This window comes from Pantherophis guttatus, chromosome 18 (genome assembly GCF_059756535.1).
Source record: "Pantherophis guttatus breed Tessera chromosome 18, ASM5975653v1, whole genome shotgun sequence".
NCBI lineage: Eukaryota > Metazoa > Chordata > Lepidosauria > Squamata > Colubridae > Pantherophis > Pantherophis guttatus.
In genome coordinates this window covers 6462961-6489428 of record NC_142080.1, presented here as the reverse complement: position 1 = coordinate 6489428, position 26468 = coordinate 6462961, and the positions used below count along the sequence as shown (strand labels likewise).

Sequence of the window (26468 nt, the reverse complement as noted above, 5' to 3'; positions counted from 1 at the left end):
AAAACACGGGAGGAAATTCTTCAGGCGGAGAAGCGCGCCTGTCAGGGAGGTTTGAAAGGGAATAAAAAATGTATTTATTTTTTTTAAAAAAATATGCGTCAACTGCAAACCACACCAGCGGCACGTGGTTTCTCGAACAAATAAAGCCAGCGGAGAACCGTTTCCCAAGGATACATGATAAAAGACGTTTGCAAGTACCTCGAATACAACGTCCCAAAACGGCCACCTCTTTTAGCAAGAGAAGTTAACAGTAACCGAGCTGGAAGGGACCTTGGAGGTCATCTAGTCCAACCCCCTGCTCACAGCAAGGAGACCTGTCCTAGGGATTCTAACCGCCAACTTTTCTGATCGACAAGCTCAGCGTCTTAGCCACCGAGCTACCTTAGTCATAAGAAAAAATTAATTTCTGAAAGTGGAAACATTGGGGTTCAACCCTAGGATAAGACCCCATTTCTGGCTGCCCCTCCCTTCCCCTGCCCGAAGCAATTCGGCTCCGCTGCCTTTGAGAGATTGATCGAGCCTCACCTGTCTCGTTCCACGAGTCAAAACAACCCAACCTGACCCGAGTCCATTCAAATTTATTCCCGAGAAGCACAGCTCATCCTCAACTTCCAACGGTTCATTTAGTTCAAAGTTATGACGGCACTGGAAAAAGGGATGATCATTAGTCACAGCATCCTATAGTCCTCCTGCTCAAGCAGGAGACCCTATACCCGTAATGGCGAACCTATGGCACGCGTGCCAGAAGTGGCACGCAGAGCCATCTCTCAGGGCACGCCAGCTTCCGGATTCTGGCACGCACATGCACGCCAGTCAGCCGGTCTTCACGTCCGCGGGACCGCTGGAAATTGGAAGAGCAGCTCCCTGGCACACATGTGCGCTCTGGCGTGCATGGTCTTCGCATGCATGTGCGCAGTAGAAACTGGAAGACTAAGTGACTGGCATGCATGCGCCCGCCGGAAACCAGAAGCTCAGCTGCTTAACTGCTTTTCCGGTTTCCGGTGCTCCCATGTGCACTCCCGTGCTCCCTTTTCGGCACTCGGTGCCAAAATGGTTCACCAACACTGTCCTATACCAGGGGACTGCAACCTTAAACGCTCAAAGAGCCATTTGGACCCGTTCCCCACAGAAAAGAAAACACCGGGAGCCACAAAACCCTTCCCCGTGCCTATTATTTCTTGAGCGGCCACAAAACTAGCATATGGAGTCAAATGAAACGTTCTGTTTGCTTCTGAAGCTTTTCTTTTCTTGGATTTATCCATGGTTGGCCTACCGGGGGTTAAAAAGCTTAATAAATCGCGTGCCAGTGGGTGTCGCACATTGACGGTTGTGACGCATATTTTGAGTGACAGGGAGCCGCGGCAGAGGGGTGAAAGAGCCACATGCGGCTCCAGAGCCGCAGGTTACTGACCCCTGCTCTATACCATTTCCGACAAATAGGTGACCAGTCTCTTCACGTGAATTGTTAATATGGCTTTAGAAGGTGTTGGTAGGACCACACCTGGATTACTGGCATCCACTTTTGTTCACCACAATAGAAGAAAGATGTTGAGGCTCTGGAAAGAGTGCAGAGAAGAGCAACCAAAATGATTTAAAGGTCTGGAGACTAAAACCCACTAAAATTGAGAGGATAATCCCATCCTCTCAGTTTTAATCGAATTCGGTTTTAATTGGGTTGTTTTAAATCTTGGGCCGAAATTATTTAATTGTTTTTTAAACTGTTTTTAAATTTTATATGAAATGTTTTATCTCGGCTGTACACCGCCCTGAGTCCCACAGGAGAAGGGCGGTATAGAAATAAAATAAAATAAAATAAAATAAAATAAAATAAAATAAAATAAAATAAAATAAAATAAAATAAAATAAAATAAAATAAAATAAAATAAAATAAAATAAAATAAAATAAAATAAAATAAAAAAATAAAATAAAATAAAATAAAATAAAATAAAATAAAATAAAATAAAATAAAATAAAATAAAATAAAATAAATAAATCATATGAAGAACGGTTGCAGGAATTGGATATGGCTAGGTTAATGAAAAGAAGGAATAGGGGTGACATGATAACGGGGTTCCAATATTTGAGGGGATATCACAGAGAGGAGGGGGTCAATCTATTCTCCAAAGCACCTGAAGGCAGGACAAGAAGCAACAGATGGAAACCAATCAAGGCAAGAAGCAACCTAGAACGAAGGAGAAATTTCCTGAAAGTGAAAGCAATTATTAACCAGTGGAACAGCTTGCCACCAGAAGTTGTAGGTGCTCCATCGCTGGAAGGTTTTTAAGAAGAGACTGGACAGCCACTTGTCTGCAATGGTATGGGGTCTCCAGCTTGAGCAGGAGGTTGAGTCATGTGATTGCCAGCCCAGCCAGCTTCTGACAAGCAACGTTAATAGGGGAGGCCAGATTCGCTTAACGATCAGCCGATTCATTTAACAACCATGGGGATAAAAAGGCTTGCTAAGATTGGGCGCGACTCTCTTCGCAGCTGCCTTGCTTAGCAATGAAAATCCTCATCCCGATTGTGGTCATAAGATGAGGACTACATCAAGGGTCCGTTATCCACAGGAAGACCATAAACCAGCTGGGTATGATCACCGTTCCCATTTTATACACAGCCTCCAGCAAAATATTATCCGCAGATATACTGCCTTTGAACAAGGATGTTTTACTGGTTCATTCTTTTCAGCTACCTAGTCTCTTTTTTGGAGATTTTTGTATTGCATCTTGAGGCAAAGACACCTTTGCTTTTTCTGCATAGACCACATGAGATTCGATGTAATCATTATATCAAGTTTGCAACCTCGAAACAAGTTGTTGTTCTGGAACGTATCACCAACTGACAGAATGCTCCGTTTTTCACCTGCCAAGAAAGGTGTGCCTTTTAGTTCAAGGATGAAGATAAAAGCACGTAACAGCCGAACTTAATTTTCTCCAGACCTGGCTAGAATCCAAGGCTCCAAATTTCTTTACCCTCCGCAACCATTTTTTACAGCTAGCAACTTAAAACAGCACCAGATAAAGCCTGCATTTAATCATAAGTCAGTTACATTTTCCTCCCTCTCTCTTCTTCTTCTTTTTTTTTGCAAAATAATAAAAGCCCCGACATTTGCATTTAAATTGTATGCAACGGCCCTCTAAAATACAAAATTCGTGTGAGCCAAGAACTGTATGGCAACATTTTGGAAAAAGGATGTGATTTGGAGAATGAATGTTCCCATCCACATATTAGCGCAAATGAGGTTGGTTGGATGTAAAAAAACAAAAAAAACAAAACCACACAACCCGTATAAAAATCCGCCCCTATCTATAATGGCGAGCCAAAAACTGAGCACTTTGCTATGATTCCGCTGTTTTTCTCTGGACCGAGGAGGGGTTTTTAAAAGGTTTTTCGAAAACAAAACGAAAACAAAACCTTTCCATTTTGACCAGAGGTGATAGAAAATGTGTGTGCTCCATTGTCATGCCTCCGGGGGGAACAGAGCCATCTGTCTCTGTCTGGGTAGCAGCCCGATTTTTTTTTTCCTTTTTTTTTTTTAAGGCTTTCTTTCGACATAGCGGTTGCTACTGGATTTGAGGGCTATGAACGTGCGAACGAGAACTTGGTTCAGTTACCATAGCTGCATAACTCTGCTGTGTCGAAGCAAACAGAGAGAGGGGTCTGGGAAAGTTGGGTTTTTTTTTTTTAAAAAAAAAGACACTCTCTCCGGTGACTTGTTCATCCGTTACCTGAATCTCGGCATCAGCAGACACCGAACCGCAGACCGTGGAGGCCCGCTGTTAGCAAACTCAATCTCTTTAGCAAACAAGTGGGGAAAAGTGATGACTTGAGTGAAATGGCGAGGAACCGATCACAATGGACTGCCACGATGCCAGCAATGGGGAGAGGGGGGTGGGTGAAATGGGGACCAGGACATACTGCTGACGTAGCCGGTGGAACAGCTTGCATTTGGAGCGATGGGACGGCTCGCAAATTTCAGAACATGTTCGTGGTTGAATGTTTTAATAACTGAGCTTTGTTTTGTCTATCGGGTTTGAAACGATTCGATCCATCTACTTACTTTATGTCCAGGGAGAGTCTCAGTCATCCAGGTTATGGTTGTCCCAAAGGTGCTTTTTCAAGAGGCAACTGGACTTTCTGGTTTTTCTTTGAAAACGTTTTGCTTCTCATCCAAGAAGCTTCTTCAGCTCTGACTGGATGATGGGGACTGGAAGGATTTACATTCCTTGCTGGTCATTTGCATTCTTTTTAGAGAGTCGTTGAGGCTACTTGGAGGTTTATCTGTGTCCTCAGAGTCACCTGAATGGTGGAAACGAGTGTGGAGCAGTCTTGGAACTGCTCAAAGGACTGTGTTGTAGATTGGAGATACATGAGGTCATATCCCCTCCCACTATGTTGAGAGTGGGCCAAGTGGCCTCAACAAGGATGCAAATGATCAAAGGATGCAAGGAGTATCCATCCTTTCCTTCCCCACCATCCAGTCAGAGCTGAAGAAGCTTCTTGGGATGAGAAGTGAAACGTCTTCAAAGAAAAACCAGAAAATCCAGTTGCCTCTTGAAAAAGCACTTTTGGGATGCCTTACTTCACCTGAATTGGTGCTTTGGGCTGGTTTTATCTCATTTGGTTGAAAAAGGGTTGTGTTTTTTTTTTTTTTAGGAGGGTCAACCTATTCTTCAAAGCACCTGAAGGCAGGACAAGAAGAGATGGATGGAAAGTAATCCAAGAGAGAAGCAACCTGGCATTAAGGAGAAACTTCCTAACAGTGAGAACAATTAACTAGTGTTAATTGTCAATTAACCAATTAACGCCTTGCCTCCAGAAGTTGTGGGTGCCCCATCACTAGATATTTTTCAAGAAAGGATTGGACAATTATTTGTCTGAAATAGTACAGGTAGTCCTCGACTTAAAACAGTTTATTTAGTGATGGTTCAAAGTTACGACGGCACTGAAAAAAAGGACTTACGACCATTTTTCACACTTATGACCATTGCAGGCCTCTTCCCCCATGGTCAAGTGATCAAAATTCAGACGCTTGACAATTGACGCTTATATTTATGACAGTCATGTGATTCCCTTCTGGCAAACAAAGTCAATAGGGAAGCCAGATCCACTTAACAAATACGTTACTAACAACAACCGCAGTGATTCATTTAACAACTTTGGCAAGAAAGATCGTGGGGGGGGGGGTGGAACTCACTTAACCAAATCATAAATGTTGGGCTCAATTGTGGTCGTAAGTTGAGGACTACCCGTATAGGGTCTCCTGTCTGCCTGAGGAGGGGGGGTTGGACTAGAAGACCTTTAAAGTCCCTTCCAACTCTTGTCATTCTGTTATTCTTGCCGATGACGTGATCCAGCCAATCAAGAGACCCGAGAGCCATCGGACGATGCTCTATTCGGCATAATGAGATTGATTGATTTCCTCCCGAATGATATCATCAAGCCAATCGAGGTGAATGCTTTTTCGGAGCCAAGACATCCATTTCTATTTGTCATGCTGTGTCTCCCAGGGACAAAGTTTCCCTTCTCATGCAAGGACCTACAAACCCTAACCCAAAGCCAGCCTCCATTTTTCAGACGGGCCGAGCAAGCCTAGCGAAAGGAGACGCACGAGTAAACCTACAGCAAATGTAAAGCTCAGATACAACATCACCACTCCCTCTGCCCCAATTTGTTGTTGTCAGTCACCAAGTCGTGTCCGACCCATCGCGACCCCATGGACAACGTTCCTCCAGGCCTCCCTGTCCTCTACCATCTCCCGGAGACCATTTAAGCTCACGCCGACTGCTTCAGTGACTCCATCCAGCCACCTCCTTCTCTGCCGTCCCCTTCTTCTCCTTTTGCCCTCCATCGTTCCCAGCATTCGGCTCTTCTCCAGGGAGTCCTTCCTTCCTTCTCCTTAGGTGGCCAAAGTATCTGAGTTTCCTCTTCAGGATCTGGCCTTCTAGAGAGCAGTCAGGGTTGATCTCCTCTAGGACTGACTGGTTGGATGGCCTTGCAGTCCAAGGGACTCACAGCAGGAGTCTTCTCCAGCACCAGAGTTCAAAGGCCTCCATTCTTTGGCGCTCAGCCTTCCTTACGGTCTGCCCCAATTAGGGTGCAATAAATCAAACAGGGGGTGGGGGGGGCTTGCATGCTCTCTGGCTTTCCTGCAAATTCCTGCAAAGGGGTGGGTGGGCTGCTAAGCTTTAACCCCTGGCCAAGGTTGTTGCCACTCAAGTCCTTCTTTAGCCGCCGCGGTGTTCAATTGCCGGCGGTCAAATATGCCCTATTCTGCAAATGCCAATGGGTGGATTATTTGGCTATCCTGCTGATGCTAATGAGATTTGCCAGATAGCTGAGTGGCTGCTTTTGAGCCTGGGCTATTTTGCAAAGAGGTTGCTTGTTGTTGTTTTTTTTCCTCTCTCCACCCTTTTGTCCAGGATCCTTGAACGCCGCAGGCAAACATGCAATGTCAGGAATCACTGCAGTGCCCAGGGAGGCTGTGAATGGTCTAGTAGAGAGGGAGGGGGGGTGTCTATCTGTTTGGGGTTTTTTTGTGCTGTCCTGCACAAGGACCAATACTTCTTCCTCCTTCCAACATATGAAGATATGTACAAAACCACCTCCATGGGGGCAGGACATCATATAACAGCTGCATTCCTGTTCCTCCGGCACAGAGGAAGGAAAAACAGACCGCAAATACCATTGTAAATAGATTCTAAATGTAGAAAAGGGAAGGAGAGGAGGAATGAAGAAAATGGAAAGGGATAGAAGAAGGAAGAGAAGGGGAAAAGAAGGGGGAAGGTTGCGGGTACAATAAAGGAGAGGAAACGGTTAAAAGAGCAGCCCCCGAACAATGGAAAATGGAAGTTAAAGGATAAGATGAATAATTAACGATCAATGATGCATTAGAGACCCTACACTTAAATATGTTTAGGAGATATAAGTAAAATGTATTTGGGAGGGGGGGAAAAGAAGAAGAAGAAGAGAGAGGAAGAGACGGTGGAAAACGATGTTATTTGGGATAAGGAACTTTATAAAAGGGATGAATATGGAAAAAGTGGTGTATAAGATGTGACCCAGTCAACATTCCGTTCATAAAATATGTATAATGAAAGAAAAGTTTCAATAAAACTTGTTATATATAAAAAAAGTAATAGATTCTAAATGCGACAATCTCCAAGCATCGGAATCTGGAAAGCTCCTAAAATTACTGTACAGAATATTGTCCAATTTACAATTTTTCACATTTAGTGACCCTTTCAAAGTTACACCAGTGCTGGGGGGGGGAAGTGTAACCGATGAGTGTTTCTCACGCTTACGTCCGCAGCGGCATCCCCAGAATGATCCAAGTTCAGCCAACTCGCACTTATGACGGTCGCAGTATCCCCGGTGAGTGGGGTGAGGGTCATGCAATCCCCGTTGGAAACTTTCTGACCCAGGGAAGCCAGATTCACTTCCCATCTGTATTCCTAATGTAACAACTGCAGGGATTCACTTAGCAACTGTGGCAAGAAAGGTCATAAAACAGGGCAGAACTCGCTTTCTTCTCTTGGCGACAGAAATGTGTGGTCATAAATCAAGGACTGCCTGCACACATTTCATAAGTTAGCATTTACAACCTTACGGCCTGATAATGTTGTATTACGGTAACGAGCGTCCCTTATCATTGGCTGAGGATGCTGGGTGTGGTAGTTAATATAGGAAAGCTAAAGAGGTGCCCACTTTGGCATTAAGACAGCGTTTTGGTAACATTCACAAGGAAAAGCGCCTTAAATTAAACTCGACTATTTCTCTTCTGCAGCCTTAAAATGCCGATATTTGTTAATATTGTTAACAATGGTGAACAATATTGTTAATACGGGTACCAAACATACTTCTAAATAAGCCTTTAAAAGAACAAAGCCATTAGCTCCAAACCAAATTTATCATAACGTTATCAGTCTGTTGAGGATCCACAGCTCATCAACTCAATATAGAATAGAATAGAATAGAATAGAATAGAATAGAATAGAATAGAATAGAATAGAATAGAATAGAATAGAATAGAATAGAATAGAATAGAATATAGAGTAGAGTAGAATAGAATAGAATAGAGTAGAATAGAAAAGAATAGAAAATATAATAGAAAAGAAAACAGTAGAGTAGAGTAGAATAGAATAGAATAGAATAAAATAGAAGAGAAGAGAAGAGAATAGAAAATAGAGTAGAGTAGAGTAGAGTAGAATAGAATAGAATAGAATAGAACAGAACAGAATAGAATAGAATAGAATAGAAAATAGAGTAGAGTAGAATAGAGTAGAATAGAGTAAAATAGAAAAGAATAGAAAATAGAATAGAATAGAAAAGAAAACAGAGTAGAGTAGAGTAGAGTAGAGTAGAGTAGAGTAGAATAGAATAGAAAATAGAGTAGAGTAGAATAGAGTAGAATAGAGTAGAATAGAAAAGAATAGAATAGAGTAAAATAGAAAAGAATAGAAAATAGAATAGAATAGAAAAGAAAACAGAGTAGAGTAGAGTAGAGTAGAGTAGAGTAGAGTAGAGTAGAATAGAATAGAATAGAATAGAATAGAATAGAATAGAAAATAGAGTAGAGTAGAATAGAGTAGAATAGAGTAGAATAGAAAAGAATAGAAAAGAATAGAAAAGAAAACAGAGTAGAGTAGGGTAGGGTAGGGTAGGGTAGGGTAGGGTAGGGTAGGTAGATAGAATAGAATAGAATAGAATAGAATAGAATAGAATAGAATAGAATAGAATAGAATAGAATAGAATAGAAAATAGAGTAGAGTAGAATAGAGTAGAATAGAAAAGAATAGAAAAGAATAGAAAAGAAAACAGAGTAGAGTAGAGTAGGGTAGGGTAGGGTAGGGTAGAATAGAATAGAATAGAATAGAATAGAATAGAATAGAATAGAATAGAATAGAATAGAATAGAATAGAATAGAATAGAATAGAATAGAATAGAATTCTTTATAGGCCGAGTGGGATTGGACACACAAGGAATTTGTCTTTGGTTTATATGCTCTCAGTATACATAAGGGGAATAAAATACATTCATCGAGAACAAAAAGCTACAACGCTTAGTGATAGTCAGGGTCACTAATAAGCTATCAAATCGTACTAGGAAACAAATAAAAACAATAGAAATTGAAAGATACAAGGCAACGTGGCTATAGTCCTAAGTGGGAAGAGATAGATACTAGGAAGGAAGAGAAGAAGAATAGTAATACAGTCTTTAGTAAATTATTTGACAGATATCCACTTAATCTACCTTACAGGGTCGTTGTGTTTTTTGTTTTTTTTTAAAAAGAAAAGCATTTTGTTGTCCTGAAGAAAGAGGAACAGAACAAATGCAACCATGAACAAGCAAAATTCAGCAAGGGATCAATATTTAGGGCCTTAAATGCTCTTAATGCAAAGCTCAACAATTCCAGTTACTCAGTACAACATGGCTGACTCACTGCCACTTCCTCTACGCTCCTGAGGGAGTCTCGTTGCTAAAAGCAGGATGTGGAGGGGGGGGTTGCTTCCCCCCCTCCGTGTCTTCACATCTCTCTCCCTTATTTGTCCCCGTGTGCAAAAGTGACTGCTCAAATCTCGCCAGGAATGGCGAGGAAATGGTTTAGTTACCTGAGAAACTCCAAATCTCTATTTAATGCGCTGCCCTTTACCAACCATCCAAGCCATGGATGCCAACTGTGGGCTTGCTTTGAAAGAGACATTGTTCCTGCAGGGTTTCCCCCTCGAGGAAAAGCGCCAAAGGATGCTTCGTGGCTTGGAACAGATATCCGAACTGAGTTTCTGACCAGCTCAGCAGCAGCACCTGGCAACCTTGGGTAGGTGCCAGGCCTGGGCAATTTGTAGAGGAAAGCGGGTTATATCTGGGCTGTCATCCTCCAGAAAACCAAAAGAGGGCAGCAACGGGTTAGAGAATTGCCATGCTTTGCTGCCACCTAGTGGCCGTCTGTGTATTTGCAGCTCAGATAGAGGTTAAAAGGGAAAGTAAAGGGAAAGGTTCCCCTCATATGTATGTGCTAGTCGTTCCCGACTCAACTCTGTTTGAAAGCCGAACAGCCAGTGCTGTCCGAAGACGTCTCCGTGGTCATGTGGCCGGCATGACTCAATGCCAAAGGCGCACAGAACGCTGTTCCCTTCCCACCAAAAGTAGTCCCTATTTTTCTACTTGCATTTTTTCGAACTGCTAGGTTGGCAGAAGCTGGGACAAGTCACGGGAGCTCACCCTGTTACGCGGCACTAGGGATTCGAACCACTAAACTGCTGACCTTTCGATCGACAAGCTCAGTGTCTTAGCCACTGAGCCGCTGCATCCCTCTAGATATAGGTTACTAGAGGCTAAATCTGTTTTTATTCCTTATAATCGTTACCCACTCTCTAGATCCAAGCCACCCATGAGTAGCTGGGATTCAACCTGAGCTTTTTTTAGGTCCCCAATAACTCTTCAATCAGATAGCATTGTGGGAAAATTTCAGGAGTCACAAGTTCTAAAGAGAGATTCATGAATTAATTAGATTAATCCAAAGAAGACTCTAGAAAAAGTGCAGAGAAGAGCAACCAGGATGATTAGGGGACTGAAGGATAAAACATACGATGAACGGTTGCAGGAACTGGGCCTGGCTAGTCTAGTGAAGAGAAGGACCAGGGAAGACAGGAGAGCATCTTCCAATATTTGAGGGGCTGCCACAGAGAGGAGGAAGGGGGTCAAGCTATTTTCCAAGGCACCTTTGAAGGCCAGACAAGGAAGAATGGATGGAAACTGACCAAGGAGAGATTCAACCTGGAAATAAGGAGAAATTTTTTGACATTGAGAACGATCAACCCACGGAACAGAAGTTGCCTTCAGAAGTTGTGGGAGCTTCATCCCTGGAAGCTTTCAAGAAGAGACCGGACTGCCATCTGTCAGAAATGGTGTAGGGTCTCCTGCTTGGGTGCGGGGGGGGGAGGGGGTCAGACTAGATGACCTACAAGGTCCCTTCCAACTCTGTTAATCTAATTTTTGTACAGCTTTAGACTAAGTTCACCTTTGGTTCCTGAATAAATTCATCTCTGTGTGGTTGTGTCCTACAAGTTTGAAGACCCGTATGAAAAGAGAACAATCTACTAACTCGTCAACGCATATGCTTTGTGAAGGGTTACAGTTAATCAACAGCATTCCCACAACTTCTTGTTTTCATGTCTGCAAATGTTCCCCCCGTTCCTTAGTTTGCAACCAGATGTTGTTTTGAAACCAAAACGCCCATCTATTTTGCACACATGGCCTGCGTGCGCAAAACAGGTAAGGCCATGTTAGAATATCCATTGTCGTTAATTAAAATATGTTTTTTTTTTCACCTAACCTGCTAAGAATATCCCTGTCTTCCTTCACATGTAAAAAAAAAAAAAAAATTACAGTTCAGCTGTAACTTCTAGAGAAGCTCTGGGGAATCACACACCGAGCTTTTCAAAAGATCTCCAGCTGCGCGTTTCTGTCTGAACCAGAAGTGAAAGAAAACTTGTCTGTCATCTTTAATAAGGCTGGCCAAATCAAGCAAAATCTGATTTCAGCTGTCCATACAGTTCAGATCTGCCATCCAATTTAATCCAGGCTTCTGAGCTGAGAGAGAAAAATCAGCCAAATTCAAATATTCAGATTGCATTGGATTTTGGTTGAGGCTTCCAAATAATTGGGGAGGGGGGAGGAGGACGGAAGTTTATTCAATAGTGGGGATAATGGCTGGGGACAGTTCTATAGAGGAATGATGGAGTCTGTCATCCGCACCTCTATAACTGTCTGGTTTGGCTCTGCAACCCAACAAGACAGACCCAGACTTCAGAGGAACTGCAGAAAAAACCATGGCTACCAACCTGCCTTCCATGGAGGACCTGTATACTGCACGAGTCAAAAAGAAGGTTGAGAAAATATCTACAGACCCCTCGCATCCTGGACATCAACTCTTTCAACTCCTACCCTCAAAACGACGCTATAGAGCACTGCACACCAGAACAACTAGACACAAGGACAGTTTTTTTCCAAACATCATCACTCCGCTAAACAGATAATTCCTGCAACTGTGTCAAATTAACTACGAAGACTGTAGTTCTTCTCATCCTTACTAGTACCTATCTCTTCCCACTTATGGCTATATCCATGTTGCTTGTATCTTTACAATTTATATTGTTTTTATTGTTTCCTAGTATGATTTGATTGCTTATTAGTATCCTATGACTATCATTAAGTGTTGTATATTATGATTCTTGACTAATGTATCTTGTCTTTTCATATACACTGAGAGCAAAGACAAATTCCTTGTGTGTCCAATCACACTTGGCCAATAAAGAATTCTAATTCTAATTCTAATTCTAATTCTAATTCTAATTCTAATTCTAATTCTAATTCTAATTCTAATTCTAATTCTAATTCTGTTCTGTTCTGTTCTGTTCTGTTCTGTTCTGTTCTGTTCTGTTCTGTTCTATTCTATTCTATTCTATTCTATTCTATTCTATTCTATTCTATGATTCGATTGCTTATTTGTACCCTATGACTATCAAGAAGATAACTGTTGTATCTCATGATTCTTGATGAATATATCTTGTCTTTTTATGCACCAAGAAAAATTCCTTGTGTATCCAATCACACTTGGTCAATAAAGGATTCTGTTCTATTCTATTCTATTCTATTCTATTCTATTCTATTCTATTCTATTCTATTCTATTCTTATTATTCTATTCTATTCTACTCTACATTTATTCTATTCTATTCTATTCTATTCTATTCTATTCTATTCTATTCTTATTATTCTATTCTATTCTACTCTACATTTATTCTATTCTATTCTATTCTATTCTATTCTATTCTTATTATTCTATTCTATTCTACTCTACATTTATTCTATTCTATTCTATTCTATTCTATTCTATTCTATTCTATTCTATTCTATTCTATTCTATTTCTAAGTTGCCTTTGTTGGGTTAAGCTTTTTGTTGCATTGGCTCTGTGTACCCAGATGGGTGGAATTCCAATCCAGGGCTCTGTCAACGATGCCCCGCATAGTTAGAGGCCTCCAGGGGTTGGGAGATGGGGAACAAAGGCATGGAGGCAGATCGATAAAGCCAAGTGGTGTTTCAGATCTCTTCCCCTCTCTTTCTCTCGCTTGGAAAGTCCAAGAATCAATCACAGCAGCTCCCTTCCTGATTATTGATCTTCCAGCATTTGATACGATTCACAGATAAGACTGTTTCTAGAGCCCGAAATCAATGTTAGCCAAAGGATCCATTTTGGAGCAAGGAATGGAGAACATTAAACGAAGGAAGATCTTCAGTAATCGTGTTGGAAGAATGGAAAACTAGGTTAGGGACAGAATATCAAGGAGGTGTCTATGGAGATTCTCAGTCATCCAGGTCCTGGTTGTCCCAAAGGGTGATTTATTTTTCAAGAGACAACACTGGACTTTCTGGTTTTTCTTTGAAGACATTTCGCTTCTCAGCTCTCACGAAGAGCTGAAGAAGCTTCTTGGATGAGAAGCGAAACGTCTTCAAAGAAAAACCAGAAAGTCCAGTGTTGCCTCTTGAAAAAATCACCTTTGGGACAATATCAAAGAGAAAATCTACAGTTCTCTGTGCTTGCTAGAAGTTTTGGTGGAACATAATCCATTTTTGAAGACTCAATCACATTGAAGCCAAAACCATTTGTCAAGGGATGAGATAGCTGCACTGTGGATCTTGACCGGAAGCAGGCACGGATTGACACAGTGGGACTAGATACCACCAACGATCTCAACTCTACAATATCTCAGGATTTCATTTGGCCCAGCTCCGTATTTCCATCATAGCTTCCTGAGATGCCTCCACAACTTTTCAACCTCAACCTTGGCAACTTGAAGATGGGTTGATGTCAATTTTCAGAAGCTAGCTGAGGAATTCTGGGAGTTGAAGTCCACCAGTCTTCAAGGCTGAGAAACACAGTCCACCACCCATCTTCAAGGGGGTGAGAAACATCCAATATTCAAGGATAGAGCACAGAACCAACAGCAATCTATCCTCCACCAAGTCTAGAAGCTAGAAGAAGTGAGACACCAGAATAGAACTGAGATGTCTCAGGAAGGTGACCCTGTGGGTGCCAGCTCAAGAGGAAGGAACAATTTGACTCTTCCTTCTTCTGTGACCTCATCACCGCCTTCTGCTGCAACTTTGGAAACCTGACTTAATTGAGGCACTCACTGTACTGGCTTAATGGATAAGACAGATGGATCCAGAGAGAGAGAGAGAGAGAGAAGGAACACGAGAGAGACAAATGGAGAGATAGGGGTTGGGAGGCAAATAAGCAGAGATCGGAAGGCCGATAATACGCCGGCCAGAGTTAAACGGATCTTCCTCAAGCACCACCTGCCTACTTAATCCAAGCACATCCATCTAACTGTTGCCAGGGATGAGTCAGGCGCATGCAAGGGGGAGTATTTATCATAAATATATTCCTTAAACCTGAAAATAGTATAGCACCATATCGGTTATTTTTCAAGAGAACCATCCACAATCCACACCTAGGATGTCAAGTCCAAAGATGACACAGTGAGATCCACAGCAGTCCAGTTCCTTATTCACTTATAGCTAATAGACTCCATCTTGCCGGACTAAAGCTATAACCTTCTAACACCGTGTCTTTCAACCTTGGCAACTTGGGTGGATTTCAACTCCCAGAATTCCCCAGCCAGCATTGGTGATTTTAAGCCAACTGCCAGGAGACTGGGAGTTCTAGTCCCGCCTTAGGGGTGAAAGCCAGCTGGGTGACTTTGGAAGAATCACCAAGAGACTGGGAGTTCTAGTCCCTCCTTAGGCATGAAAGCCAGCTGGGTGACTTTGGGCCAATCACCAGGAGACGGTGAGTTCTAGTTCTGCCCTTAGGCATGAAAGCCAGCTGGATGACTTTGGGCCAATCACCAGGAGACTGTGAATTCTAGTCCTGCATTAGACATGAAAGCCAGCTGGGTGATTTTGGGCCAATCACCAGGAGACGGTGAGTTCTAGTTCTGCCCTTAGGCATGAAAACTGGCTAGGTGAATTTTGGCATGGCTGGCTGAGGAATTCTGGGAGTTGAAGTCCATCCATCTTCAAATTGCCAAGGTTGAGAAACACTGTTCAAAGATAACAGATATATCCTGGGAGATTCTACAGCCGTGATGGCGAACCTATGGTCCAACCGGAAGTTGATAAACAGGCTGTTTTTGGCCTCCGGAAGGCCTCCGGGAGGTGGGGAAGGCTGTTTTTGCCCTCCCCAGAGTCCTAGAAATGCTCTGGAGCCTGGGGAGAGAGAAAAACAGGCCAACCAGGGCCACCGGGCCATCACTTGCCAGGAGCGGGAGGAGCGGGTATGTGGGGGTCACGCACGCATGCACAGAAAAAAATATAGGTGTGGATATGCGTGCGCAAACCCCCCCCCCCCGGCGCTCCCGGCACGCGATGGCAAAAAGGTTAGCCATCCCTGTTCTAGAGGGTGGCTACCCTGAACCTCTACCTCCCTCCCCCATCCAGTTTAGGATTGTCCGGTCTCTTGTTATGGGCCCCTCTCTCTGGAATGTGCTGCCTTCTTCCTAGGAAACCGTGGCGCCACTGCTGACATTCGCTCCCCCACCCACCCTTCTCCAGCTGCACATTTCATCCCGATGGCGAGCAAAGGCAGTTTTGAACCCGAACGCCCCGCCTTCCTTCCTCACTCTCTTTCTGACATCACCCTGTTTTGCCCAAACTCTGGATCCTTTAGAGCTTCCCGTTGTGGGCAGAGCCACATTCCCAGGTGGCCTCTTGGAGATAAGACAACCGCCGTCGTTCTTTGCCGAACGGATTCCGCATCGAGCAGAAAGAGAATTAGGGAAGGGAGTTGGGGAATATTTTCTTTCTTTTCTGTAATTCTAGTTTAGAGCAAAGCCGGTTTGCTCAAACGTTCAGCCAAAGCTGCGCGCCAAAGGCGCCAGGTCCTCCAGACTAAGTTCAGCTCCAGTAATTCATTGTATTTGCATGAGCCTTTCTAAAGAAGTGATCGTGTGTGTGTGTGTGTGTGTGTGTGTGTGTGTGTGTGTGTGTGTGTGTGTGTGTTCGAGGAATCTCTGGAACGTTCTACCGCGTGCAGAAGAACCACAGGATCTGTGGATGACTTAGCGCCATGATGGCGAACCTATGCCACGCGTGCCGGAAGTGACACGCAGAACCATCTCTCTGGGCATGCGAGCCATTCTCCGTTGCTCTTCTGGGTGACGGCATGCCGGACAGCTGGTCTTCACATGCGTGAGAGTGCTGGAAACCGGAAGAGCAACTGTCCAGTGTACATGCACGCACTGGGAAGACGATCTTTGCACACGGATTGAGGCCAGAAACCGGAAGACCAGGTAGTGTGCTGGAAACTGGAAGATCCATCTTCCCGGTGCATGCATGTGCACCGGGTGGTTGGTTTTCTGGCACGCAGGCGCATGCACGGGGTGGGGGGGGTGCTCCCGTTTCGGCACTGGGTGCCGAAAAGGTTCGCCATCACTGACTTAGTGGGTCAATTTTTTTTTAATTTTTTTTTTAATTTTTTAAATTTGATTTATATGCCGCCCTTCTCCGGAGACTCAGGGCGGCTTACAATGTGCTCAGCAATAGCCTTCTTCCTTTTGTATATTTATACAAAGTCAGCTTATTGCCCCCACAAACTGGGTCCTCATTTAACCTACCTTAGAAAGGATGGAAGGCTGAGTCAACCTAGAGCCTTGGCGAGATTCGAACCTGCAGTAGTAATTGCAGGCAGCTGGTCTTAATAACCAGCTTAATAACAGGGTGCCTTAGACCACTGTACTACCAAGGCTACTCAATGTCAGTCTGTCGAACATTTGTTTGGAAAACAGGTTCGAGACATCAAGGTCGGAGGTATTTTTTGCCCCTTCCTATCGGTTCTCGTGCAATTTGTTGAAATTTGCTTTTGGAATGTGAAAATTCTCCCTTCTTGCAACTTATCAAGACAAGCGGTCAAGGGAGGCGTGCGAATTCTCCCGGTTTCCATCCCTCTGTCCCTTTTCTAGCAACCTCTGTTCAACTCTTGTGGCCCCGTGCCAGGGAACGCTACGTCTGTTGAATGCCTCCTTCCTTCTGCGAGCTTAAGAGGCAGCTGTACTGCAGGAACAAGAAAGGGCACGGTGGGTGCCTAAATTATACATACGCGCTTTCTTATTAATATTTAAATTAATGACATTTTCAAGCCCAGGCAGGTAATTCAACCAAGCAATTTTGTGGAGGAAGTTCTCAAGCCTTCTGGCCAGCGAGAACGGCGATGCTGAAATTGCTGTACAGGAGAAAACTAACCAACCTATGAATTTCATTAACGTCAACCAGGCTTCTCCCAACAAGCATCCAAGGTCCCAGGAGCTGGGAATTCTGGGAGGTGAACATTTCTGGCACAGGCTGACCAGTGGTGAAATGTAAAATTTGTTACTACCGGTTCTGTGGGCGTGGCTTGGTGGTGGTGGGGTAATGTGACTGAGTGGGCGTGGCCAACTTTTTTTTTTTTTTTTTACTTTTAAAAGCATTTTTTCTACAACCTTAAGAAGTTGCAGGAAAAAAAATGCTTTTAAAAGCCTCTGACGATCAGGCAACTCAGCTGGGATCTTCAGAGGCTTTTAAAGGCATTTTTTTTTTCTACAACCTCTTCGGCTGAAGAGGTTGCAGAAAAAAATGCTTTTAAAAGCCTCTGACGACCCCAGCTGAGCCGCACGATCGTCAGAGTCTTTTTTTAAAAAAAAAAATAAATTTTTTCGGCCGAAGAAAAAATGCTTTTAAAAGTAAAAAAAAAAAAGCCTCTGATGATCGTGCGGCTCAGTGGGGCAGGGATTTTTGCTACCGGTTCTCCGAACCACCCATCACCATCGCTACCGGATCGGGTGATCTGGTCCGAACCGGGAGCATTTCAGCCCTGAGGCTGACCATTTCCACAGCAGAAGTGGCTTTCACATTTGGTTACCACCGGTTCGCCGCGCACGCTCCCTTCGTGCCTTCCGGGCATGCGCCCGGCCTTCCACGCATATGCTCTACTTGCACACACCCCTTCCGCACATGCATCCGGCCTCAAAAATGTGCTAAACAGGATGGCATAGTGCCGGGGCGGGTGGGCAGGACCACCCGCGTTCTCTGCTATCGGTACACCCAAACCGATACGAACCGGCTGAATACGACCACTGTTCCACGGTCCTTATATCAGTACTTGGTCCAGACGAGATAGATGCAAAACCTACTGGGCCAGGAAGAGAACACATTGTGGGAAAATCCAGATTGTTTTCAACTTCAGCAATCTGGCCATTCTAGGGAGGTCTATTGGTACAGGCAGTCCTCAACATACGACCACAGCGGAGCAGTGGTCGTATTCAGCCGGTTCGTGCGAACCGGTAGCAGAGAACCGGTGGTAAAAATATGTGAAACCCACCTCTGCAGTGGAGCCCAACATTTCCGCTGCTAAGCAGGATAGTTGTTAAGTGGAGTCTCGTCCCATTTTATGGCCTTTCATGCCACAGTTAAGGGAATCGCTGGAGTCGTTAGATTAGTAGCACGGTGGTTAAGCGAGTCTGGCTTCCCCACTGATTTTGCTTGCCAGAAGATTGCAAAAAGAGATCACGTGACACTCGAGCCATCATAAGTACATGCCAGTTGCCACGCATCAGGATTTCGATCACATGGCCATGGGGATGTAACGGTCGTAAGTGTGGGAAAACGGTCATAAGGCATTTTTTTCAATGCCGTTCTAACTTTGGTCACTAAATGAATGGTTGCAAGTCAAGGACTACCTGTATTGACTTCCAGTGTACAGGATTAACTTCAGAAAAACCCACCAGATCAGCCCCCCCCCAAGATGAATGGTTTGATGTGGTGCTGATGGAAGCTTCTGGAGTCCTCTGGAATGTTCCATTTTCAGAATGGCCAATTTCATATACTTTTGGTTCAGAACGTCATCAGATTTAACCCTCTCCAAATGTCAGGAAGGGAATTGACAGTAATTCAGAAAATACACGCTAGGGCAAGAAATATGCAAGTTTGAGATCAAAGGCTTTGCAAAATACATTCCAGGTGATCAAACTGAAATAATATTCAATGTGGGTGGGGAAAATTTGAAACTTGCCATTCCTTCAGCCGAAAGTTATTTTCACAAGAAAGATTGACTCACAAAAGAGTCCATGATTCACGAGAAATAACCTCCTGTGCTGATAAATGCACTAGAAAATGTAACTTATCCATTTCGCAGCTGCAATACGCTAGACAGCCTCCAGGTAGCAGCAAAGAGCTACAGGAAAAAAAAATCAAATCCTCCGCTGCCATCTAGCGATCAACTAGGATTTTGCAGGATAGTTATAACCCCAATTCAAGTAGGTAGGTACTGCGTTTCTCCCTTAATCTTTCTTGAACCTTACCGAGAAACAGGGCACACCGGATGTATGTAATTCGTTAATTAGGACAGCATATCAAACTGGGGTCGCGAATTAATCCATTGTTCGAGGTCAGGCCAAGCAGAAACTAATGGAAGAAGTTGGGCCTGCCCAACACGCCAACTGCAAAATCAAAATTAAAAGCAAACAATCCTTTGTCTATTTGCAGAAATGCTTCCCCACTGACCTGGTTAAGTGTGTGATGTGAACCAAGCTTCGCTCTCTGTGCTTTTCTTTTTCTCACACACTCTCACACACATACCTAAGTAGTATTCACAGGCTTTGATCCCTCAGGGTGCTGCCCAGACCCATTAATCCTGAAGAGTGAAGATTACAGCCTATTTAGCATGCTGTGGTACTTCATCAATAGAAACCAAGTTTGTCCAAAGTCTATCAATGCAAACGTCAGACAAAAAGGCACAACAGTGGTTAGGGAAGTCAACCAACGGAGACCTGAAACCAAGACCTTCATCCAGCAACCTGAAACCAAGACCTTCTAAAGAATAGAACAATGTTCTGCCCCAGCTACGGACCCCAAAGAACGCAGCACACACAAAGTCCGTTCAAATCTTAGTTTACTGAATAAACCAGTCTTTTACAACAACGGCTGTTAATTAATTGCATTAACAGCCGCCAAGAATTCAAAGAATAATAACTGAAAGCTTACTATGGAATGCCCAGAAGCAATTTGCAGGAAGCTGATAAGATAAGCAAGGCAAGACACGAAGGTATGTGAACGAAGTTGTTCCCTGCAAATTGCTTCAGTCGGTGTTCCTCCTTAAATAGGCTAAGGGAGTGACCAATTCTCGAGGAGACCTCCTCCTGAGGAGCCGCCCCTGCCTTTTGGCAGCTCTGCGCGCCCGTGCATCGAGAAGAGGCTCCTCCTCTTCGTCCTCTTCACTTAAGGGAGCTTCTGAAGGCCCTGGCTGAATTCCCGCCTCTGGCACCACATCTTCTCCAGCCTCCTCATTGTCCGACTCGAGTGCCAGCTGCACAGGCTGCTGGCGCAGCACCACACCAGCCTCCTTGCTGTCAGAATCAGCTACTAGCTGCACAGGCCGCGTACGGGCCACAACAAATAAATACTTTATTACGGTCCTTGACCAGCAATAGACACACAATAAATGAAAAATAATACTGACATTAATCGTGAACAATAACATCCCTGTTATGAAAATACATGATCACAAACCGTTAGGGTCCCTCCCTAATTTACACGAGTGGAGAGCCGATAAGTAGGTGAGTAAAGGTATTTTTCCAATAATTGTTATAGATATCTCCAAAGAAATTGGCACCAGTTGACATCTATAATTCTGTAAACCCGTTTTTTTTCTTGTGGACATTGCAGGGACACAGAATTTTGCCACTGCCCACATGGTAGCCGGGTTTGAGTCTTGGAGGAGAAAGCCAACATAAAAGTCGTCTGTCCTCCCTGGCAATCTCTCTAGTAAGGGGAGAATATATATTGACCGACATACTCTGTATAACTCACAGTACGACCTTCTAAAGTGGACCCAACCTTAGGACAACTGAAGTGTCCTTGCCGCCATGTTCCTTGCGAGGGAGATGTTTTTTAGGAGTATAGTAGTCCAGGGGTCTCCAACCTTGGCAACTTTATGACTTGTGGACTTCAACTCTTGCAGTTTCCTGTCTTCTGGAGAACTTCTCCCAGGAGCAAGATCTTGAGTGACGACTTCTTCTTGAGAATTGGAAACGGATGAATCATCTTCTCCGTAATGGACTACTCCAGAGGTCTCCAAAGCTGGCTGAGGAATTCTGGGAGTAGAAGTCCACAAGTCTTAAAGTTGCCAAGGTTGGAGACCCCTGCAGTAGTCCATTACGGAGAAGGTGATTCGTTTTGTACTTGGACAACACTCTCTGTCAGGTTGGAGGGAGGTTAGGATTAGAAGATCCGGGTGAAGACCCCAGGATGGTCTTCTTCCCCAGGTCCTCTGGAAAGGACAAAAGCACCCTTCTCCTCCTCCGTTTCTCAATTCTCCAGAAGCAAGTCGTCATCCAAGATCTTGGGAGAAAGTTCTCCAGAAGACAGGAGGAAATTGCAAAGATTGCAAAGTCATCCTGCAACATGTTCTCCGTTGGTGGCTCTGCCAAGTGGAAGCGAATCGTAGTCAACACATAAGGAAGCAGGATGTCAAACGTTTGAACTGAATTAAAGACTGAGGATGGTCCAAGTTGCCAACCCAGAGTATGTGACCATGCCAAGGAGTCTGTCACCCATGGAATTTGAGAGGAACCACCAATTTAGAACATAGAAGAGATCTTGCAGGGATCTGGAGTGGGCATTTGGTTCACAGGATTTTGACCTAACCCCAGTGGGGTTTCTTATTGGTCTCGGTTGTTAAGACTCCATGAAACCTCCAGCTTCAAAGGCAGCCCACCTCCGAATTGGAAGATTGGGGAATAAGAGTGGGAAGCTAAGGTTTGGGACCAAGACATCTCCCAACAAGACCCACAAGAGGCCCACAAGACGAGCGAAGCTTTGATACAAATCCAACACAGAAACCCTTCCCAATTCTCCGCTGCTAAGAAATGTTTCAGGAAGTTCAACCCATGTTTGATTAGTAATTCAATCCCAAGAGTTGTTTTTTTTTTTTTTAAATAAGGCCCAACCCAACTGACCCTGTCTTAAGAAGAGTTCAACGCTGCAGAAACGATCCAGCGACGGCCACTTCAAAGGAAGCAGCCAACTTTGGAACTCTTTTGCCCAAAAAGAGTCAACCAGGAGATTCTCAAAAGCTGTCTTCTCCATAAACCACCCCACCAACCCCAGGAGAGAGGCTGTTTTGCCAAAATATTTCCTTGCCCTCCCTCCCTCTCGCCTATCCCTTCAGACTTGGCCTTCACGACTGACAGAAGCCGTGTTTGTTTGGCTTTGAAACGTTTGCAAATATATTAAATGCTCCCCTTCCGGTTCTTACGCAACAACAGGAGTCCACGCCACAGCAAACACAGACCAGGCGTTCCTGGGTTCCAACACCATGATGGAGAACATTTCTGAAAGCAGCCAGCTAACTTCTCTACACCTTAGGATGAGAAAAAACCCAGGCCAGGACCACTTCTGGGCACAGGCAGACTTGCAAAAAAAAAAAAGCATGTGCTTCTATTTATTCTTGCAAATTAAAAAAAAAAAACAAAACACCCCACTCCTTTTGATCTCAACAAGCCTTGGAGAACCCAATTATTTGAATGTCACAGCAGTCGGAATTATTATTATTTTTGTTGTTGTTAAAATGGGGTTGGCACAGAGTATGAAAAAAAAAACACACACACAAAACAGCAGATCAGCATTTTGCCCCACACGGCTTCCCTTCTTGGGGAGGGGGCCCCCAAGAAAGCATCCAAACGCCCACCGCTTGCGCAAACAAAAGCCGTTTCAGGAAAAGGGGGAAAAAATGCTGTTGTGCCATACGCCAACCTCTTAGCGCCTTGGCAAAGGGACGGGAATAATGGCAGTGCCCATCTCCGTTGCCTTCTCGTTTTGCCAGGCGGGCGGGCGGGCGGGCGGGCGGGCGGACGGGTGTGCGTTGTTGCCGCAGCAGTCGCTCCGTTTCCCCAGCCAGCCAGCCAGCCAGCCGGCCTGTTGATGTTCCTTGCAAAGGGGAGCAGCCCCCCTCAACCCCAGCTCCTCCCTCCTTCCCTCCCCCACCCCACTTAAGGGCTGCTCCCTCCCAAGGTGGCTCTGTTTGCATACATTAGAACTGGCAAAGATTCCTGCAGTCGCCTCCTCCTCTCCTCCTCCTCCTCTTCCTCCTCCGCCCCAAGTCAGACACATCAACAACGAAGCAGCCGAGTTGCTATCCTGGGGAGGGGGGGGCTTTCCCCCCCCCTCCTCCACCCCCACCTTCCCATCGCAAGCAAGCAAGCAGCGAACCCCCCTTCCCCACTCACCCTCCCCCCAGCCGTTCCTCCCGTCTCTCCCAGCTTTTTCCTTTCCAAGGGGTTGCTCCCTAATTTTAAATGCGGGACGCCCCCTTTGGAAAGCCCCCCCCCCTTCCACCCACCCATTTTTTTTTTTTGGCTTGCTGCTCTTCTGTGAAAGCGAAGAAGCCCGAATAAATCTTTTGAGGAGGTCCCCTTGGAGAGAGAGAGAGAGAGAGAGAGAGAAGGGGGAGGGGGCTTGATGGGGGAAGGGGATCTCCTCTGCCCGGGAAAGACTTGGGGTGCCTTGCAAAGGAATTCCTTTCGCTTGGCTTGGCTTGGCCAGGTTTGGAGTCCGGTGGGATACCCGTCTCTGTCTGTCTCTCTCTCTCTCTCTCTCTCGTCCGCCCCCCTTCCCCTCCTTCTCGGTCCCCCCGCGTGTAAAAACATCCCACCCTCGCAGCGCCAGGAAACCCCCCTCCCCCTTTAGACGGCAATAAAATAAATATAATGGCCATAACGACCAAGTCTCCCTTCTTGCAGGGCGCTTTCCCCTCCCCCTCCACTCCCCACGGACGGCTCTCCCTCCTCCAACCTCATCCCCACGCACCCCTCCTCCCCCCCATCCACGCACCCCCCGTCCCTCCTTCCCTCCCTCCTTCTCCCCCAGCCGAGGCGTGGACTCACGGTCGTGCGAGAGATTCCCACGGCTGGCTGCGATCAACCCCGAGCTGACCAGGAGCCACAGAGGCAGCATCGTGGGCAAAGGGAGCCGGGAGGAGAGGCGGAGGGGTGGGGGGGACCGTCTGTCGTGGGGAGGGAAGGGGAAGAAAGAAGGAAGGAAAGAAGGAAGGAAAGGAGGGCAGCGGGGAGGAGAAGGAGGAGGAGGAGGAGAAGAAGAGGAGGGGGGATCCGATGCCTTTCCCCCCTCGCGGGTGACTGGCAAACTTCGTCCTTGCCCCCTCCCCACCGGCGGGGGGAAAAGAGAGGAGGGGGTGGGGGAGAAAAAAAAATAAAATAATTACAAAAAAAAAAAAAAAAAAAGCAGGGCTCGACCTTTGGCCCCGACCCCTCCGCCCCGGCTCAAGCCTCCGAAGCGGGACCGCAGTGGCGCGGAGCTGGCCGGCCAGGAGGATGCCGCCGAGAGGTCCAGCGAAAAGCCGAGGATGCTGCAGTGACTGGGATTAAATAGAGCACCCGGGAGAGACCATTGGGGCCGGCGAGGAGAGGGGAGGACGGAGCCAGTCGGAACGCCGAAAGGGAGAAGAGGAGGAGGGGGAGGAAGAGTGGAAAAGTGGGGAGGGGGGGTTAGCATCACACCCCCCTCCCACCCTCTTCTATGCAAATCGGGGAGGGGTCCTTTCAGGCCAGGTGGGGCGGAAAAGGGGAGGCGGACAGGTGGGATGCCCGGGGATGGGAAGCCACGCTGAGCCAGGGGTGGGGTGGGGGAGAGGAGGGGCAGAGGTGGGGAGGGGGAAAGCTCCCACTCGCCCCCCCTCCTCTTAGCGGAGACTTGGTGTAGTCCAGATGGCTCCGTTCCCCCCCCTTCCAACCCCCCCACCCATGGCCAATATTGGATATATATAAGATTGGATCTAATGCCACTGCTGGACGTTGTGGGGGGGGGAGAAATAGAAGGGAGGGGGCGCTGGGAGGGAGCCCCCCCCCATCCCGGGTTACCAAACACAACAATGCTAGGGATGATGATAATCATGCATGCATCTAAGGAGGGAGGGGGGGGGATGATGGGTAGGAGGGTCTCCCCCGTTTGAGATGAGCCGCCAATCCGTCCGGAGCGTGGAAATTCAGCCTTGGGGCCAACGGGGATCCTTGAGCCAGGTGTTCATCATACCTGCGTGGGATGATACCTGGGTGGGCCAAAGGTTCAAAACCAGCTCCTGAGGCTGCTTTGTGGGGGGGGGTTTTAGAAAAAAAAAAAACTTCTACCCAGGACACGGGTAGGAGGAGGTCAAGATGACTGCCATACCCAGGGGGATCAAACTCTCACCTGTTTTTTTTTTTTTTTTTTTAAAGACAGGTGGGACACGAATCACCTGTTTAGGGATTCCATCTCGGTTTTTGTTTGATTCTTCTGTCTACGCTGGAAGGGGGCTTGACTAGGTGGCTCAGTGGCTTAAGACGCTGAGCTTGTCAATCAGTCAGCAGTTCGGGCGGTTCGAATCCTTAGTACAGGTCTAATGCGGGAGCAGGGGGTTGGGCTAGATGACCTCCAAAGTCCCTTCCAACTCTGTTACTGTTAGCTTACCAAGAAGTACAGGAAGTCTCCGAGTTACCCCTGGAATTGAGACCACGATTTTGGTCGTGAGTTGCGACGGCCGTAAAGGGGATCTCCGCGTGGCCGCATTTCCAATGTTAACCCCTTTTTAATTTTATTATTTTTTTGCAGCGGTCGTTAAGCGAACCCATCGTTTGCTATGGGGGTGAAAGGGGAAGCAAATGCTGCTTTCTGGCGAAATGGACATAAATGGGGGGAGGGGAGCGTTGCCGAGTGCCAAAAAATTGCAGTCATGTGACCGTGGGGATGATTCCCTGACTCTGGAACTTTAAATCTGGATAGTAGGTCCTATTTTTGGGGGTTGGGGGGGAGGTGTCCTGTCATAACATCAGACAGTCACTAAGCAACTGGTCCTAAGTCGAGGACTACCTGTGCATCAGCTTTATCAAGCAGGCTAATTTAGTGGGAATCTCCCTTAATTTTAGGTCCTTGGGGACAAATCTAGATTGTAGGGCTGAGAGATGCGATAGGCCCAAAATCAGGTTGTTCCCTGACATGATGGAAGGTTTCCTGCTTGGGGGAGGGGCGCGTGGTTTGGACTAGATGACCTCAAGGTCCCTTCCAACTCCGTTATTCTGTTCCGATCAAGGCCTGATGCTGGCTTGTCCCAGCCCAAGTCTTTCCCTTAACGAGACACTCAGTGGTGGGCTTCCAAAATTTTAGCAAGGGGTTCTCTGCCCAGTTGCTGGGTGGGTGTGGCCATGGTGGGTGTGGCCTAGTCAGCCTCCTGCAGGGGGGTGGGGGGTGGGGGGTGTTTTTGCCCTCCCCGGGCTCCGGAGGCTTTTCTCGAGCCTCTGGGAGGGCGAAAATGGCCTCCCCAGGCTCAGGAGGCCCTCTGGAGGCCTTCCCGAACTTCCGGTAGGCCTGTTTTTCGCCCTCCC

General features: G+C 45.9%; 1 protein-coding gene across 1 annotated transcript in view; it reads right to left on the bottom strand.

The window, feature by feature from the left end:
- Positions 1 to 24453, bottom strand: part of CADM3 (cell adhesion molecule 3) — a 104517-nt gene extending 80064 nt beyond the window's left edge. Inside the window, exon 1 of the mRNA XM_060694388.2 lies at positions 23979 to 24453. Coding sequence (XP_060550371.1) covers positions 23979 to 24048 — 70 coding nt within the window. The 5' untranslated portion in view covers positions 24049 to 24453. The remainder of the gene's footprint in view (positions 1 to 23978) is intronic.
- Positions 24454 to 26468: the final 2015 nt, after the last annotated feature.